The 20,146-nt window shown below is 40.1% G+C and overlaps 1 protein-coding gene across 1 annotated transcript; it reads right to left on the reverse strand.

Moving 5' to 3' along the window:
* Positions 1-4,309: 4,309 nt before the first annotated feature.
* Positions 4,310-18,416, reverse strand: naa25 (N-alpha-acetyltransferase 25, NatB auxiliary subunit). The gene is given in 25 exon segments (XM_037752138.1): positions 4,310-4,919; positions 5,616-5,756; positions 5,852-5,962; positions 6,055-6,152; positions 6,243-6,308; positions 6,404-6,527; positions 7,636-7,879; positions 8,083-8,208; positions 8,303-8,454; positions 8,571-8,670; positions 8,916-9,096; positions 9,182-9,271; positions 9,505-9,712; positions 9,795-9,907; positions 9,997-10,169; positions 11,647-11,736; positions 11,822-11,933; positions 12,384-12,462; positions 12,687-12,794; positions 12,876-12,928; positions 12,931-12,949; positions 13,101-13,219; positions 13,311-13,449; positions 14,557-14,642; positions 18,275-18,416. Coding segments are annotated over 25 exon segments (2,997 nt in total). The 3' UTR covers positions 4,310-4,796.
* Positions 18,417-20,146: the final 1,730 nt, after the last annotated feature.

The raw sequence follows: 20,146 nt of genomic DNA on the forward strand, positions 1-20,146 counted from the left end.
ACCTACAGGCACTAAACGTGTACTGCAGCCGGTATAGATTTAATATTTAATAAATAAAACAGATGACAAATACAAAATATTTAGTGTAATTATTTGAGGATTTTTTTAGGGATTGTTTTGTACACAAAAAGGAAAAGAAGCACAACACCCCAATTGTGTTTTTGTTCGTATTTTTCATATTTTATGTGTATTTAAAATCAGAGTGTTTGCTGCCCTCTAGTGGTGACAACAAGGAACTGCTAAATTAGTCAAATTAGCGTCAATGCAGACATTACGGCATACTAACACTTCCTGTAAACCATTTCAGAATAAAACTTTCAACGTCCGGTAAATCATTTCAAAATAAAACCTTGAATGTACACAGAGGTGTAGTTACTCGTGGTCACCACAGGAGGGCAGTGTGTAGTCATGACAATGATTAACCATAAGAAATAATAACATGACAAATAATACACAATTATTTAATGTTATACAGAGTATTCTTTTAGGGATTATTTTATTTTATTTATTTATTATTTTATTTTATTACATTATTATTATCATTATTATTATTATTATTATTATTACATTATTTTATTACACATAAAGGAAAATAGTGATTTCCTTAGATAGATATAGATATATAGATAGACAGATACTTTCAAAAACTTTACTTTTTCTCTATTTAAGGGGCTTTTCTGGAGCTTTCGACCAAATCATATGATCTTGAAAGTAAAATTGGTGTTTAATATTGTGTAGTTTTTCACAAACTCAAATAGAAACTTCAAGTGTCCAATATTCAAAAGAATACAATCAATTGGTTATTTGGAGATTTAAAAAATCACTTCAAATCAGAAAATCAAATTGCTCAATTTGGATTCGTAAAATTAAAATTCACACCAAAATTCAAGATGGAAAAATTAAAATTAAAAGAAATTTAAAATTCAAACAAAATTTAATTAATGCTGCCTTTCTTTGCTTCTATATAACTGAGTCTTGCCTTTATTATAACCATCTATCAAAGTGTGTTTTGTTCCTCACATTGAAGAGCTTTCAGTGTTGAGGACACAACATTTTGTGGCTGCAGGTAAATATTATTTTCATTATTGATTAATTAAGAAACGAATCAGTAAATTTCCAATATGACTTTTTTTTTTTTTTTTTTTAAGTTTTTGAATTTAAAATCTAAACAAAATTCTTGCATTTATTTTATTATAACAAACTGACAAAGTCAAAATACGCTTTGTTCCTCACATTAGAGAGCTTTGAGCATTGAGGATACTACTTTTTGAGGCTGCAACCAAAGATTATTTTCATTATTAAATAATCTATTGTCTATTATCTCAATTAAATAAAACAGTTTTGTTCATAAAATGTAAGAAAATAGTGAAAATTGACTTCTTCAAATTCTTTTGTTCCACCAACAGATCCTCACATTTGAGCAGCTACAAATGAATGTGAAAAATACAACTTTTATAATAGAAATATAAAAAGAGGTGAAGACATTGCACAACCACATTCTCACATTTACTTTTTTTATTATTTAAAAAAAGCTTTTGACATTCCAGTGTTTCTGTTTTCCATTTTTCTAACAAAAGAGGGTGAGATGACACTCCAGATTGTCGACCGTTACTCTGAAACCTCAACAACATGAAGTCAGATCACAAACATCTTCTCTCTGCAGCCGTTCAGACAGACGAGTGTTCAAAAAGAAAAAGGCATTTATTAGCAGATGTGTGTGATTGTATATGCGGATACACGACTAACAGGAAGGAGGAGGAGGATTCAACATTTACTCACATCGCTCTGCCAAATTCTTAATAATAAAATAATAACGCTGAGCCGTCCGTCAGTGCTCCGGGGGGACATTTCTAAACTGCCTTTATCTCTCATTATTTATGTAGAATAGTAGAAGATGCTCATTTTTCTGCTGCTGAAGCTGATGAAATAGTATTTTGATGTCTTAAACGGGAATGACAAAAACATTTAACAAATCTCTTATCTACTGCAGCGGATTAAAATAAAAAACACACTAATATCCGTTCCCACTCTGAAGAGGCTGCCTCAACGTTGTATTTACAGTTAGGTCCAATGTTTGTGTGAGAAACTGAGAACTGTGTCTGAGCTGTTTATGACAGGAGGAAATCCCAGATTATAATATTCTACAGAGCTGCATATTAACGGTCTGTACTATCAGATCTGTGTACGGAAGCCCCGAGAGGCAAGTAAAGGAAAAAACAAATTACAGGAGATCCATTTTATGAGTCTCATCTAAATTGTTTTCTTTCCTGTGTTTATGCCTGAAGAGAATGTGGAGAAAAAAATGTTTTGACAGTGAAAATCATTTTTGTATTTGTTGTTGTAATACTCATTTCAACCACAAGAGGCTGAATTGCACCACTACCCCCATGTTCTAACACCCAATTCACACCAGGCAGCAGCGATGCTTTGCCGCAATAATTACATTTTTCTGCAGCCGGGATGCGTATTTAAGTGTTTCAGGCGGGAAGACATTCTTTGTAACACAAGTCAACATGTCACAGGAGTCACAGAGTCTATTTACTGATTGGCTGTGGGTCCTCTCTGGTCGCACTTTGCCGCTGCTGCTCTGGTGTGAATTTGGAGTAAATGGGACTAAAAGCATTCATGTTTTCTTCAAGGTGAGTTTTAATTTCTACATGCACTCTAAACACAAAGGTAAATATTAGGGCTGTCAAAGTTAACGCATTAACGCAAATTCGTTTTAACGCCACTAATTTCTTTAATGCAACTTGTGATTTTGAGGTTGTAGCGGCTCAGTTTTAAAACTAAAGTGAAGATACTGGCATCATATGAAACTAGAAAAAACCTGATGAATCCATCGGTACCAACCATGACCTTGACCTCTGACCTCCAGATGTGTGAATGTAAATGGGTTCTATGGGTACCCACGAGTCTCCCCTTTACAGACATGCCCACTTTATGATAATCACATGCAGTTTGGGGCAAGTCAAGTCAGCACACTGACACACTGACAGCTGTTGTTGCCTGTTGGGCTGCAGTTTGCCATGTTATGATTGGAGCATATTGTTTTATGCTAAATGCAGTACCTGTGAGGGTTTCTGGACAATATCTGTCATTGTTTTGTGTTGTTAATTGATTTACAATAATAAATATATACATACATTTGCATAAAGCAGCATATTTGTCCACTCCCATGTTGATAAGAGGATTAAATACTTGACTAATCTCCCTTTAAGGTTCATTTTGAACAGATACAAAATGTGCGATTGACTATGGACAATCATGCGATTAATCGTGATTATATATCTTAAGCAAATGACAGTCCTACTTCAAATATTGTGTGTTAGCAAGTTATGTAAATTAAAACACAACTGGAAGAAAACATGAATGCTTTTAGTCTTGGTTAGAACATGGGGGGGGGGGGAAAGGGGGTAGTGGTGCACGTCAGCCTCTTGTGGCTGAAACGAGTATTACAACAACAAACACTGTTTTCCAGCTGTTTTCACAGATGAGTTCCTTGTGTTCTTAAGTCCTAAACACAGAAGAGAAAACTATTTAGATCAGACTTATTAGATTTTGTCCTCGCTTGCCTCTCAGGGCTTCTGTAGTTCTGGGTCAAACTGGACTAAATCCTCAATGTTCTGGTCTGGTTTGAACTAGAACACATGTGTGTCTGCATGCCAAAACATGCATTCAGATTATATTAATTTCTGCACTTGTATTTGTAATTGTGTCTCTACATACACGGATGCATACTGATGCATTTAGCTAGAAAGACCTTCCATGCCTGCAGCGATGCATGGTGGAGGATTTGAGTAAAATGAACACAGTTCTTGGTGAACATTCATGTTAACATCTCTTAAATAATAATAATTAGAAATCAATCCAGGCTTAAAGGATTCTGTTGTTTGATCCCGATTCTTTCTTTTTTGTGCTGGAACAACCCGATTCCACAGTCGACATGTTGAACTTCTACTGGTATTAAAAAAGAAAAGAAAAGAAACAATAGTGGCAGACAATTCAGACTTTAAAAAAAAAAAAAAAAGTCCTTTAACTCGTCCCACCGCTGCTCTTTATAATACTGCAACTACAGAGGCAGCTCCACTTTCAAAGCAACACACAAGATACACAAAGCAAAAAGAAGAAGAAAGGATTGTGACAAAAGGATCTTCAGTCTGCAGCTGTCCGTGTTTCAGTATTTCCATCAGTTCATAAGTTGTGCCTGCTTGCTGCTGACGGTTTGAACGGCTGGAGAAGCAGCACATTGAGAGAACGTTCCTCCTCAGCGTGTGATTGTTCTCACCAGAATAAAAAGAGGAAACATAACAAACAGAATAGTGGTTTATTGTGTCTTATATTCTCATTTAGTCAAGGAGAGTTGTGGTAGTTGCTCTTTACTATATACAATAATTTATTAGATTAGTTCATCTAAAACTGCTTATTTCCTAATTTGCTCCCACGTTTCTTTTTTTTCTTCTTTTTTTTTTTAAAAAGGAGCATGTCTTTTTTTTCCTCACTTATATAATCGCTGTATTAAATTCATGAGTTTACTTACAAGCTTGTGTGCTATAAGAGTTGCAAATGTTCCGGAGAGGTGTTTGGTGATGTGAAAGAAAAGAAAAATCCAGATGGAGAGCACACAAACGCCGAGTTGAGAACTATGCAGGAGAGGAAGGAGGTCAGAGACGACGGTGTGCTCGGGAGGGTTGAAGGACTCGGAGGTTAGCTGGTGGGCTGACAGACAGACGGTGGTGTAGTGGGGTGGGGGGGCTGATGGTGGGGGTATAGTCATCTTTATTTGGGTTGTGGGATGTTCAGATCTTGAGGTTCTTTATAGTTTCTGCTCTCTTCTTGAGCAGATCTCCCACCTCCTGTAGTGAGCGCAGGTAACTGCTCTGCACCTTGTCCATAGCAGCCTTCGTAAACGACGCTTCCTCCTGAAACACACAAAACAAAAGAGGGAGCACATCAGCTGATTGTGCACGATGCAACATAATATTCCTTCCATTCTAGACAGGACATCAGCTTCTGGAAGTTACTGTCAGAGCCTAATACAACATTACATTACAGTACAAGCATTCTAGGAACGTCACAGGAACCGATACTAAAGAGTTTAGAAGCAAAAAGGCGAAACTCCGGTGCTTTTTTGACAATAGACGGCCATTTTGGACTGTAAATGTCAAAGAATCTGTGTGGATGTATAAAGAGACGTCTGTAACTCAGAGGATCATTGTTTTGGAGGTAAATCAATCCCCGTATGAACACTTAAATATCCCTCATTTAAATCGTTAGTCCTAAAAGTAGAAAAATGAACTAATATCTGAATCAGAGTTATTTTCCTCGCCATAATGACACCCATGGGCTGTATGCTGTAAGCCTGTACCGTAGTGGATGTATTAACATCAAAAGGGCCCTGTAAAATGTCCCCGGAACTTAATTTAGACCCTGGTCTCTGCTGTGGAAACGAAATGAGTTCCTCAAAAGGTTCTTAGTTCATGTAGAAAGTTCCTGCGGTTGAAACGGGACTTAAAATGACCAGGAACTTCTCGGTGTAAACCCGGCTCATGTTGTTTCTCTATGAATGAATGAATAGGAATGTGAGAGAGAAAGTGTCCATGTGTCTGGACGCTCACCTCTGTGGGTCCTTCCAAGCTCAAGCCGGCCAGTTTAAGGGCCGTAATGCCAATCTCTTGCTCCTTTATATACTCCAAAGCCTGGGTAAGCAGGTCCTGCAAGCTCCCCGTCAGCTCCTGGAACCCACACACCACCGCTGGCTGCAACACACACAAATCAACATCAGAGAGTTAACTACAGAATACCGTGAGGAGCACGTACATGCACGGACGTATACGAGGAGGATTCACCGTACCAGAGCTGTGTTTGTGTCCTTTTTCTTCTTCTTCTTCTTCTGTAGACTAGTCTTGAGTGGTCGGAGGATCTTGGCACAGTGACTAGCCATCCACAACACTATGCACACCGTCTGGGCAGAATAATATCATCATCATGTTACAACTTAAACAGATCCAGTATACAGCAGGTAGGAGACGGTGTGGGAAAGCAGAGATGTCTCACCTCAACAAAGAAGATTAGGTTTTCTAACAAGTAGGGCCACGTTTTTAATTTGCCCTCTTTCGTTTCCAATAAATCTCCTTTGCATTTATTCAGTATTTCTGTGCAGAGAAACAAAGAAACATGAAGCAGATCAGACACAGAATAAACGTCTGCTGTTTACCGGGCTGGAGATTTAGCTGATAACTCACCTTGAAGCTGAACTACTAATGATTTGAAACCGTTACAGATCTGAGTTTGAAGCTCTGACGACTCATCTGAGAGAGTCAAAAGAAGGAAAGGAGCAGTGAGTATAAAAGCATTAGACATGATAATCAGAGATGTGCTTCATGTTGCTGCCGTGTCTTCTTACCCAGGCCGACGGTCTCCAGCTCCTGTAGGTGGACAGACAGCTGGAGGGCTGCAGCCTGGCACTGACAGCTCCCACTGGACAGAGCTGCGGCCAGGCGGGTGGAGGGCGGTCCCAGGAATGGATACTGCAGTACAACAAAGTCATCGTCACAGACATGACCTCCACACATTTCTAACATTATGTCATTCAAATGCACTGCAAAGACTTTCATTTTGGGAGATTATGCAGAGAGAGATTTTTATTTCTAACCAAAAAGTAATTTTTAGGGAGATAAATAAACACTAATCTACTTCAGGGGAACATTTTCCACCTTTTATGTGGATGTCCAGTCAGTGTTGATGGTAAATGTAATCAATTAAAGAAGGCGGGACCCGAATATTCGACTATTCAGTTATTCATTCGTTGGGTAGGTAATCGATTTTTAAATTTTGGGATTCGGATATTTGTTTTTCTTTAACCCCTCAGGATTACCAATATGCATAAAACATACCAAACCTTTTGGAAAATGTTTCTCATTCAATAATAAATTACAATACAAACAACAAAACTGTAAAATAACAGAATCCTTACAAGTTAACGCCTTTAATTAAACCGGAAGACGTGTGTTGCAGCGCTACGCCGAGAAAGGAGAAATGTCTGGTTGCACCCTGAGTCGTGTCGTGGAGACGAGCTAAGCCAGAGCCCTTGTCGCTGTCGCTTATGTTGGAGTAAAACCCACGAGAAGTCCAGACCGAAAAGGGCCAAGAGGAAGCTTCCGCAGGCTGCATTATGCTACAGGCTTGCAGCTGGGCACGGTTGAGATCGGCAGTGCCTAATGCGGAGATAGCAGACTCAAAACGCCGCCGTATGCAGCGGAGTGTTGCAAAAAGAATGCAGTGTCCATTTTATACGAGACACTTGCAGCTGCATCGGCTTCCTTCGACCACACTGAGCTGCAACAGGAAGAGGAACTTGGCTCACAGATATCACAAAGGTCTTTGTTTGCAGTTATCAGTTGGTCTGGTTCATCCCTCATCAAGATGTATCAGACTCAATCAGAAGTTTTGAAACCTTTTCTGTCCTGATTTCAGGATCTTCTCATCCCTTGTTTCTTTGTTATTATCGGGTATTGATGTAAGAGATGGTTTTAGGCTGGTTAATATTTGTACGTGTGACTAGTGAATCAGTGAGATTGGTTTGCTCAAGATATTTTTCTTGAACTTTCTGGTCCTTCCTGTGTGTGTTGAACGTACCTGTACGCGTTTCTCTGCTATCTGAGCGGCGGTCTGCAGAGTCTGGTTGAGCTGCGACAGCAGGCTGCTGAGGATCGAGGTCTTGTCTCCGACTCCGTTCTCGTTGGTTATCTCAGAGTTCTGTTGCGATGCCGTGTGTCCCTGCACGGCCAACGAGGCGAGGAGGCGAAGCATTAGAGAGCGTAACCTCAACCAGACGGACTCTTCCTCTAGAGACCGACGCCGGTGCTCCTCGGTCAGCTCTCTGTGGAAGGAAGAGGCATTATAGGGTTCATTTCATCAACAACAACTATGGTGAAAAGGATTTGTTGATGACAATATACACATACGTTAAAAGACTAAATCTAAATCAGGTGCCAAGACTTGACACTTGCTTTGGATACGCATGCTTGTCAGCGATCACGTGTGCCTCGTTTCTGCCAAAACAACCTGAAAATAATGACGTACCTCTCTTTAGTGTCCCAGCTGGTAAAAACAGTAAGGTCTCTGTTGTCCCTCATAGTGTCCCAGGGGATGTCGTCCTCCTCTGGACACAAAGACATGGCCTTCACACTCTCCTCCAGACTCAACACACTGGAAGACAAATTGAAACAAAGACAACTGAATAAAGAACTCCACAGAACGAGTGGCTATACTTTAGAGCTTAATGATTTGAGTGTATCCTCACATGTCGGCCTCGAGGAACAGATCCAGCAGCATCCTCTCAGTGCGGACCTGAGCAAAGTGCAGCGATTGGTTCAACCTGTTCCTGAGAGCGATGAACTCGGGGATTTTCTCAAATGCTCCGTACTTATACGCCTGGATGATGTACTCTGAGGTCTGGAGGGAAGGACAGGAATGGAATACATTAACAACATGAACAAGGTAACATCAGGACAGATGTGAGCCCGGCTGTGAAGGTGTTTAAATCAAATCACAGAGTGGGATGGACTTACATCTTTCTGGTTAGAGTGGAAAAACCTGAGGGAGAAATTACAGGACTGGGAGGCTGCAGCAAACTGACCCAACGACTCAGCGTAACGCGTTAACAGAAACCTGTGAGTTTAAAAAGAAAAAAACAGTGATAACACTTGTTGATAACAGGAAACAGGAAAATATAAGGAGATTTAATCCCTTTAATTACTTTAGATTATTACCTACATTATTTGCCTAAACACATAACACCTACAAATAATAATGACTCTCTGTTGTCCTCTGAGGTATTGAGTATTTTCTGAGATGCTTGATACATACCGGGACACACAGGTGAATTAAAGGGTTAAAAGTGTACTTGTACTGACCCTATGGTGTCGTGCTGTACGTGCTTGGCATCCAGACTGGAGTAAAGGTCCACTACAGGCTCAAAGGCTCCGAGGTGACAGTAGACGAGCAGCAGCAGCAGCTTGAACTGAGCGTTGGAGGGACTGAGAGACAGACCCTCCAGGAGGACGCCCAGACACTGCCACACCATGTTCTCATCCCCTAAAACAACAACAACGATAGGTTTAGAGACTCCGACGTCACCGACACGGAGAAAAGATCTGGAAGAGGAGAAAGAAAAACTCACCCGTCTCCTTCCATAAGTCGATGTAAACATGAGCTGCCATGAGACAATACATATCAGAGAACTGCAGCTCCGTCTTCAGAGCGTTCTTCCCTGTTAAACACAGACACCAACCAGTCAGAGCAAACTACAGCAGTAACTGTAACATCATTTATATCCGTGCTAATACTTCACGGTTCTCCAGATGCTGCGGAAACGCAAACAACAACTTGTGAAAGACGAAGAAAGAAAGAAAAGTGTGGTTTGGGTGATTTAATGCCTCGTTGCTCCGCGTGTACAGTCTGATTATCCTGCACAGAAAGAGTGAGTAAAAGTGATGTTCTTACCAAACTTGAGTCCATGCCGATAGTGAGCTTTGAGCTCCGCGATGAGCCGCAGTTTCCCATCAACGTCAAGGGCGTGATGCAGCCCGAGCGCTCGACTCAGCTGACACACACACAAATGCCTCTGCAGCGCTTTAGTATCCTCTGGAAAAGCGAATCCCTCGTCTCCGTGCTCCCCCAGCGGCACCGCTTCACTCACACGGTTAATGAACTAAAGAAGTTAAGAGGAGAGAAGAAATCACATTCACAGCCCGACACCTTCACAAGCAAGCAACAACGCTGCTGTAACTCACCTGCACGTGTTGTTCAGGAGCGAGCAGGTGGAGGTATATTTTTAGGTCGGTGATGCAGCAAGGTTTGTCTCCAAACTTCCCAAAGAACTGCACCATTAGCTCTAAAGGCTCACCTGTTTAAAGCCACATAGAAAAAGGCTGAAGCACCTGGCAAAGGCTGAAACTCAAGAACTGGGCAAAAGCAACTGGTTTGTTTTTTTACCTAACAGGCTTTCTTCAGGACAGCCCCTTTCTCTCAGTCTGTGAATTAATTCAAGCCGAGCTAAATAGGGTCCTCTGAGTGAACGAGAGTCTTTGCCGTCCTCCCCTTTAATCCTCTCCTCCACGAACCTCATCACCTCAGCCACAGTGTGATGAACCAAACCCTCCGGACAGCTGGAGACACACAGAGAGATGCACATTAATGCAGGATAATGTTACATTTATAGAGTAAAGATCTCCTTTCTAATGTTTAGAGAACAGCGCTGCACACAGCGATTCAAAGACGACTCAGCAGGTTGAATTATTGCAGACACAAGGTGTTCTGGGTTGAAGGATGAGCTCTCTCGATTTTATCTTATTGCACATGAATTGGTATCAGCGTTTACGGCGGTCGATAAGTAGCTGGTCTTAAAAGATAAAAGCTGAGGCCCAGCACCTCTCCAGAATTATTAATCCCCTTAGCTGACGTCATCATCACCTTCACCTTCCAGAGCAGCTGGCTAGAACAGGTAATATTAGAGGGATTATTAGGCCAACAGAAAAACATGTAAATGGTCCCTCCCTCTCATTGGTTTACTCTCAGCCTCTGTGTTAGCTCAGTTCACCGCTTCATTAAAGATGACATGTTATTAAAACGGCATTTTCAAATCAAACAAGCTGATAAACTCATACTCCTACTCCTTTCTTATCTGTTCAAAATGAACCTTAAAAGGCAGATTTGTCAAGTGTTTAATCCTCTCATCAACATGGGAGTGGACAAATATGCTGCTTTATACAAAATGTATCTATATATATTTATTGTAAATCAATTACCAACACAAAACAATGACAGATATTGTCCAGAAACCCTCACAGGTACTGCATTTAGCATAAAACAATATGCTCCAATCATAACATGGCAAACTGCAGCCCAACAGGCAACTGTCAGTGCGTCAGTGTGCTGACTTGACTATGACTTGCCCCAAACTGCATGTTATTATCATAAAGTGGGCATGTCTGTAAAGGGGAGACTCGTGGGTACCCATAGAACACATTTACATTCACTGATCTGGAGGTCAGAGGTCAAGGGACCCCTTTGAAAATGGACATGACAGTTTTTCCTCGCCAAAATTTAGCGTAAGTTTGGAGCGTTATTTAACCTCCTTCATGACCAGCTAGTCTGACATGGTTGGTACCAATGGATTCTTTAGGTTTTCTAGTTTCATATGATGATATCTTATCTTATTGATATCATATCTTCACTGATATCTTCCAGTATGACATGGTTGGTACCAACTCAAATTCACATCCAGGAGCGATACAATCGTGTCCCCTCTTTTTGTTTTCTTCTGTCCTGTGTCTCCTCGATCACGGTCTCTACCGATGTATCTGTGTAACTCAGCCGAGAACAACCATTCTTGTGACGTGACAGGCTAGAGTTCTGCAACACGGCGGCGCTCTTGCCACAAAAGATAAAACAAAGCTTCCTTTTTTTTCCTTTAAATGCTGACATTTGTCATGTTTGTTATATAATTGTTCATTAGAGGGGAAAAAGAGTTTTGCCGATATATCGTAAAGACCCTAAAATATCTGAAATGGGCATCTGCCTTAAAAACCCTCTACAACCCTCTCACACCAGAACCCACTTAAGATAAAAATGGTTAATACTCACTTTTCTCCTTCTTCTGGAGGACTCCACGACTGATCGATCAGGTGGAAGAGAGAGTCAAAGTAGGCGGGATAGAACTGCCAGTCATCAGGACTACAAACAGAAACACACAGGTTTGTAACTCACGTCTCATCTGCAGTTATTCTCACGTTCACAGTCTTAAAGAGTCGATACTCACTTCTTGAGCAGCAGCTTGTGGGCCAGCGAGTTACACTCTGGCCAGCGCTGTAGTCTCGTGTAGAGCATCATACACTTGCTTTCTCTGCTCTGCAGCTCACTGGTCAGCTTCTCTGTGGGATCATGCATACATATATAAAAGGTGGTATTACCATTTGTCTTTGGAAATTTTATCAGGATTATTGGTTGTTAATATTGTAGTTTATTTGATATCTTACTGTTGTGTGCAAAATGTGGTTATTAACAGTGTTCCTGATTTGTGTTCTGGTGCTTCTCATTGGTTTACAAATACTGAACAGTGGATGCTATCAATGACATATCTGCTGTTCTGCACGTTTTGTGTACTGTTTTGTGTACTATCTTGCTAATGCATAGCATGTTGTCATTTCCGTGCCTCACTGTCCCATGTTTGCATTTATTAACCTGCCACTTCATTGATTTTAAAACATCTTGCCGGCTGATAATTAGCTGGCTGGTTAACAGCGTTCATGTGCATCGTCCTTATAAATAAAGATGATGATCTTTCAGGCTTTCCAAGTACAGAAACACACATATACACCTACCCCCAAGTGGGCCTCTGATCACTTCAAGAGCCTCTACACACTTCCCCAAACGCTCCAGGATCATAAAATACAGCTGCACCTACAGACACACATAAAGAGACAGAAATAACTGTAAACAGAATCGGCAACTCTGGAACAATTATCTGTGTTAGAAGATTTGTTTTTCTGGAAATTACTTGTGAAAAAGTTGAGGTCATATTATATTAGAGGACTAAACATTTGTGTTTTCACAGCATCAGATATTCTTTTTGAATGGAGAGTGTACCCACACCAGTGAACTCCTTCGGACCATGCAGAACTCACCTCTGCTTCTGCTTCAATCTTCTCCTCTTTGACCATTTTCTCCACCATGCGTTCAGCCAGAGGCAGGAACATAGTTTGGGACAGTTTTTCATCTTGTGCCGAGATGGCCTTCACAACAAACAACACACGTTATTTTCACAATAAAGACAATATTTAGGGAATGTGAACGTAAAAGAAAGCCGCCCATACCTGCATCACCAGACTCATGACAGACCAGAAGTAATAGGGATTCTTGGGGACGATTTATACAAGGCCATTCCTGCCTGTAAAGGGGCCAAGATGCAGTCATCAACATCCTCTTCATTATTCTGATTATCTTTTTAAATTACCAATGGAGCACAAAAGCCACAGCTGTTAGTCTTGTGTGTGTTTGCGTGTTTATATGCAGAGCGTTTGGACGGTGAGCTCTCTCACCTGCTGCATCTTCTTGTACTCCCCGACGCGAGCGTACGCCATGAAGAGGTGAGAGTGGTACTCCTCGCTGAGAGGAACCTTCTTCACTGCAGCTTCATACAGCTTGGTCACCAACTCCGCTGTGAACATAAAAAAAAAAGGAATTTCAACATGCAGTCACTCCAGTATTATTACCGGCCTTCATGTATGTGTGTATGCATGGATACTCACGACGATGCATCTCCCTGTACAGGATAGTCAGAGCTTGTAGTGAGTTGTCATCAGTGGGCTCTAGAGTGGTCACTTCCTGGGCCAAAGTGAAAGCTTCATCCTGCTTTCCAGTCCTCTGAAGGCCGATAGCCTTTAGTACCTGTACAGAAGAGAGAGAGAGAGAGAGACAACAGAGTAAGGTGATGTTGGTCGTCAAAAGCCAGACTTCCCCAGCAAATGTTCAAACAGGATGTTTGACAGCCAATTTCATGTGAATTTGGTTGTGTGTGCTAAGCTTGCCGCAGTAGTAGGTGTGCCACAGTGTTCGGGCATACACAGATACATTACTTCTCCACCTCCCCCACCCTCGCTTTGTAAAATACCAAGCGTGTTATTGATGCTATTCCTCTCCACGCGTCTAATGGTATGTGTCTACAGACGTTCTTTCCACGCTTCCCATTCATTGTCTATATAAGCAGCCGTGTAATGCATTCTGGTAGCGTGGCGGCGCGATTTGAGAGACGAGGCTGCTCCTCATTTGCATGAAGTTGAGGTCTAGACTACTTTACGCAAATTAGGGGCGTCCGACACGCCTCTGGAAACTCCAGAGAAACTTTTACACTAACCGTTGTCGCTTTAAAATAAAGAAAGATTCCACAACTGGTTTATTTCTCACATAAAATGTTTTCAGAAACACATTTCGGTGAACTATTTTCATGATATAAGAGAAGAAAGTTTCCAAACGAGTCGCCATGTTGGTTCCGGTTTGAAAGCTGGGAGCAGCAGCCCACGAGGGAAAGCGTTCGTCCAATCAGGTGCCGAGTGCCAAGTGTCCAGTGGCAGCCCATCAAGCGTCCAATGATGAGACACGAGGCAAACAAAATAGTTCACGCTGCTGCTGTTTGTAGCATAATGTAAAAATGCAGCGCTCTCACTGCAAAGAATTCAAAAACGTGAAACATATATCGGTTACAGCGAATGCTTGCCATCCCCTGCGGTTGGCTTGTCAATATTGTAATTATTGAGACAGCCCTATATTGAACAAGGGATGTCAATATACTGTAAGAAGACAAAAAGGAAAAAGCTTCATCCATTCATTTCTTACAATTATCCAATAATCTAAAGAGCTAAATTAGTGCACTACTGACTGTTTTGTATGCACAGGTTCCAAAAAGAAATCTATATTTTCTTAGATCCATGCAGACTTGTGCCAACAGTAAAAAACAAACTCAACACTTTCGGGGAGAACTGTCCCTTAGTCACTCACCTTGGCACAGTGCAGGTCCTTGTGTTTCTTCAGCAGTTTATCCGCCTGCTGTATTGCCATTTTATTGTTGCCATTATCAAGGTAATCTGGGGAAACACAAGGGACAACATTTTACATTAATGATGCGTCGATTAAAATAGTTAATCATGATTAATCGCACCTTTTTTATCTGTTCAAAATGTACCTTAAAGGAAGATTAGTCAAGTATTTAATACTCTTATCAACATGGGAGTGGACAAATATGCTGCTTCATGCAAATGTATGTAACTATTTATTATTGGAATTCAATTAACAACACAAAACAATGACAGATATTGATCCAGAAACCCTCACAGGTACTGCATTTAGCATAAAACAATAGGCTCCAATCATAACATGGCAAACTGCAGCCCAACAGGCAACAACAGCTGTCAGTGTGTCAGTGTGCTGACTTGACTATGACTTGCCCCAAACTGCATGTGATTATCATAAAGTGGGCATGTCTGTAAAGGGGAGACTCGTGGGTACCCGTAGAACCCATTTACATTCACTGAACTGGAGGTCAGAGGTCAAGGGACCCCTTTGAAAATGACCATGACAATTTTTCCTCGCCAAAATTTAGCGCAAGTTTGGAGCGTTATTTAACCTCCTTCATGACAAGCTAGTATGACATGGTTGGTACCGATGGATTCTTTAGGTTTTATAGTTTCATATGATACCAGTATCTTCACTCTAGCTTTAAAACTGACCGGCTACAACCTAAAAATTGTAAGTAGCATTAATGCATTAAAGAAATTAGTGCCGTTAAAACAAATTTGTGTTAATGCATAATTATCGCATTAACTTTTACAGCCCTAATTTAAATATCTGTTAGCTGAAGCCCCAGTAAAGCCGTCACCATAACTCTTTCTGAATGGTTAGTAAATGTTAAACTATGCAGACACACACAAACAGAGACACCTCAGTTCAGCCTCTTCAGGACAGCTGGGTGCCAAAATTAACTGTGCCAAACGGCACATTGTGATTATGTCATGTCTATTCTCTCCGTTCAAACGGTCATCACAAAGGAAACAAAAGTTGACGAAAGCCTACAGAAATGTGAGGAACATGGACTCATCGCGGAGATCCGGGTTGATAAAGTTCATAGTTTACGCAGCCCTGAAGTTCCAGTCAAGGATGAAGAAGACAGAGAGAAAAGCTTATTTATTTATGGGTTTCAAACTACATTTTAATTTCACTGCAGCCGAGTAATATCCCCAACAAAACCTGTTAATTCTCAATTTAGGTCGGAGAAAAGCGGTTACATTTCGGTCTGTACAAGGCAACAATATAGAGAAAGAAAGTATAAAACAACTGTGAAACAAGTCGTAGTTCTAACCAGCAGTGGGAAGTAATTAAGAACATTTATTCAAGTACCAGGGCTCGAATAATTATTGGATACGATATTCAGCATTTTTACGATTATCGGAATCGTTATTTTTTTTAAAAACAGATTTCCGATCAAATTAATTAATTAAAAATGCCGTACTTTGGCTCTGATGAAGGAAACTTTAGGTTCACTTTATAAGAAATTCTGCTGGGAGCTCCCTGCACTTTGTGTTTTCATATAATGTTGGAAAATTGTCTTTTAATTAAACATATGCTTTAAGATATTTTATTTTTACTTCAAAATTTCAGTTAATCGATCTCCTTGATTACTAATAATCGGTATTGATCCTGAAAAAAACATATCGACCCCTATCAAGTAGTGTACTTAAGTACAAATTTAAAGAGCTTGTACTTTCCTTGAGTATATAAAAGTATTTAAGTATCAAAAGTAACATAACAGTACTCATTATGCAGAATGGCCCATTTCAGAATAATTTATATTAAATAATTGGATTATAATTATATTATTGATCATCACTTTAATGTTGCAGCTGGTAAAGATGAACCTCATTTAAATTAATTTATATACTGCAAGGTAGCTTATGAATTTAAAGTCTTATTGATATACGTAATAATTTAATAAAATAAATTATTATCTTGATTATATTGTGTATTATGAATATGAATCTGATTAACTAATCTAACTGAATAAAGTTATCAAATACATATAGAGGAGTACAAAGTACAATATTTGCCTTATAATATAGTTACTTATAGTAATAGTTTAAACTAACCAACAGTATATGAAATAGTTAAAATTAGCACAATTGTAAAATGCAACATACACGTTAATGCAGAAACATATATATATATATATAAATATATATATATAATAGTAAAACCCTGACTGTGAACATTGTACTGCAGTAGCAGTACTTTAAGCACATTGTGCTGATGACACAACATTACATTTAGAATGCATGACTTTAACTTGTAGTATTTCTACTGTGGTATTAGTACATTAGTACTTTGACTGAAGGATCTGAGTACTCATTAATAAAACACACCCAGTGAATCCCCGGTATTATTGATAACAGATCCGGTATTATTGATAACAGATCCGGTATTATTGATTACAGATCCGTTATTATTGATAACAGATCCGTTATGACAGCTCCATGCTAGGTCAGCTAGCTGCAGTTAGCTTGATGCATTGTGTCCTGACACTGTTATGAACCTGATGCTAGCTGGAAGCTAACTGTGGAACAGTTACTGTGGAACAGTTACTGTTCCACAGTTACTGTGGAACAGTTACTGTGGAACAGTAACTGTTCCACAGTAACTGTGGAACAGTTACTGTGGAACATGCAGCTACAGAGCAGAGATTCAGACTCTAAGACACAAAGACACATTAATACACAACTTCACACACACAGCTGCAGCCGGTTGGTATGGAGCTAGCTGACACGTTAGCATGCTGGCTAGCTGACTGGCTAGCTGACACATTAGCATGTTGGCTAGTTAGCTGACACAATAGCATGCTGGCTAGTTGACACATTAGCCAGCATGCTAATGTGTCAGCTAGCCTGTCAGCTAGCCAGCATGCTAATGTGTCAGCTAGCCAGCATGCTAATGTGTCAGCTAACTAGCATGCTAACGTGTCAGCTAGCCTGTCAGCTAGCCAGCATGCTAATGTGTCAGCTAGCCAGTGTGCTAATGTGTCAGCTAACTAGCATGCTAACGTGTCAGCTAGCCTGTCAGCTAGCCAGTGTGCTAATGTGTCAGCTAACTAGCATGCTAATGTGTCAGCTAGCCAGTCAGCTAGCCAGCATTCTAATGTGTCAGCTAGCCAGTCAGCTAGTTAGCATGCTAATGTGTCAGCTAGCCAGTCAGCTAGTTAGCATGCTAATGTGTCAGCTAGCCAGTCAGCTAATTAGCATGCTAATGTGTCAGCTAGTTAGCATGCTAATGTGTCAGCTAGCCAGTCAGCTAGCCAGCATACTAAAGTATTAGCATGCTGGCTAGCTGTCAAATAGCGAGTTGTTCTTTGAGAACGAGCCCAACAGGAGCAGCTTTCCTGCTTTAACAGCACCGGGATGTGTACCGGAGGACCAGAGGGTTCCTCCAGTCCCCGCTGTCCTCCCCGGTCTGGCCGGTAGCCGGGCTGGCTGTGTGTTAGCCCGGATAAGGTGCTCTGTCATTGGGTCGCTGCAGCAGCAGAGCCCGTGGTGTCTGGAGCTCTTTGGGGCCTCATCGCTGCTCCTCCAGCTCCCAACACCTCTACCTCTACTCCTCCTGCACCGCTACACAGCAGGGAGTCTCCCAAACACACAGCCACTCCTAAACACACAACTCCCCATTGAGTTCTTACCGTAGATGGGTCTGAGTCTCCTGTCGTTGGGATCCTGCACATGGCCTCTCGCCGCCATGGTGGAGTTCACCTGATGGGGAAATGTTCGCGCATGCGCAGAGTGAGCCGCCTCGAGGAGCACTGGCTGTTTAAATGTATGCATGGATATATGTACTGCAGAACAAGTACTCTGATGCTTCACTTAAAAGTAGTAATACCACAGTGAAGAAATACTCTGTTACAAGTAAAAGTCCTGCATTAGTAAAAGTACAAAATGATTAGCATCAACATATACTTAAAGGTCCCATATTATAAATGTGCAGTGTGCAGCAGCTAAGGGGATATATAGTGCAAAAAAACAAGATGCATCAGCTAACACAGGAGCTAAACAAAGTGTAACAAAATATGAACCATTTAAATAGAAGGAAGTATAAAAATAGAAGCAGTATATACAGTATTGACAACAAACAGACTATTAACAAAATTGCACAAGTTGAAAATGATATTGCACAGTGAGAATGAATGAATGAATGAATGAATGAAATTCCACCTGAAAATATCAGGTTATTGCCAGGTTATTTGGTGTGTAAGTGGTCTACTGGGAGCTGTATATAGTTTAAATGTATGCATGGATATGTACTGCAGTCAGCACTGAAGAAGTACTCTGATCCTTTACTTAAAAGTAGTAATACCACAGTGAAGAAATACTCTGTTACAAGTAAAAGTCCTGCATTAGTAAAAGTACAAAAGTACAGCATGACTAACCACTGGCACACTTTACACTTACTTTACACTATACATCCTATATACCACTTTATAGACTGCACATATTACATTTATTTATTGCACATAATACATTTATTTAGTGACGGACTGCAGACACTATGTTCACCCATTCACTCTGTATCTTTTATATCTCTATTATTGTTTTTATAATTTTTGTATACCTTTACCTCTCCTGTGTTTCACTCTGTTTGCTGATGTTGCTGATTTGACACCTGAATTTCCCTCCAGGGATTAATAAAGGTTCATCATATCTTATCTTATCTTATCTTATCTGATCTTATTAGTAAAAGTACAAAAGGCAAGACAGCTTTATTTGTAGAGCACATTTCAGCAACAGGGCAATTCAAAGTGCTTTACATAAACATTCAAGAACCTTGCGACAAAGTGCAAAAGAACATTAAGACAGTTAATTAAAACAGTTATAAAAACATTAAAGATTAGAAATAAAAACAAAAGCTAGGATAGAAACTAAAATAGAATATAAAACACAAGAGTAAAAGCTCTAGTGCAGTATATAAGATCATTATCTGGTTTAATAAAAGGCAGCAGCAAACAGGAAAGTTTTAAGCTTTGATTTAAAAGAACTCAGAGTTGGAGTTGGTCCTGCAGGTTTCTGGGAGCTTGTTCCAGATATTTGGTGCATAAAAACTGACCGCTGCTTCTGCATGTCTAGTTCTGACTCTGGGGACACGAAGCAGACGTGATCCAGATGACCTGAGAGGTCTGGATGGTTCAGAACATAGCAGAAGATCAGAAATGTATTTTGGCCCTAAACCGTTTAGTGCTTTGTAAACCAGCAGGAGTATTTTAAAGAGTACTTACAAAAGTACAGATTGTGAATAGGGAGATAGAATAGGATGATGACTGAATTGTACACAGATTTTTTTTAATTGATTATATGTATATGTGTTTTTGTATGTGCATATACTGCGTGTGCGTATATGGGGTATGTATGTATATATGTATACAGTATATATATATATATATATATATATACTGTATATATATATATGTATATATTAATAGATTTCATTTTATTTTTTTTAATTTTATTTTTTTACTTGAGTATATTCTTTTTATTTATTTATCTATTTTTTTGTATCTATC

The sequence above is a fragment of the Sebastes umbrosus genome, chromosome 19 (assembly GCF_015220745.1).
Source record: "Sebastes umbrosus isolate fSebUmb1 chromosome 19, fSebUmb1.pri, whole genome shotgun sequence".
Taxonomy (NCBI): Eukaryota; Metazoa; Chordata; class Actinopteri; order Perciformes; family Sebastidae; genus Sebastes; species Sebastes umbrosus.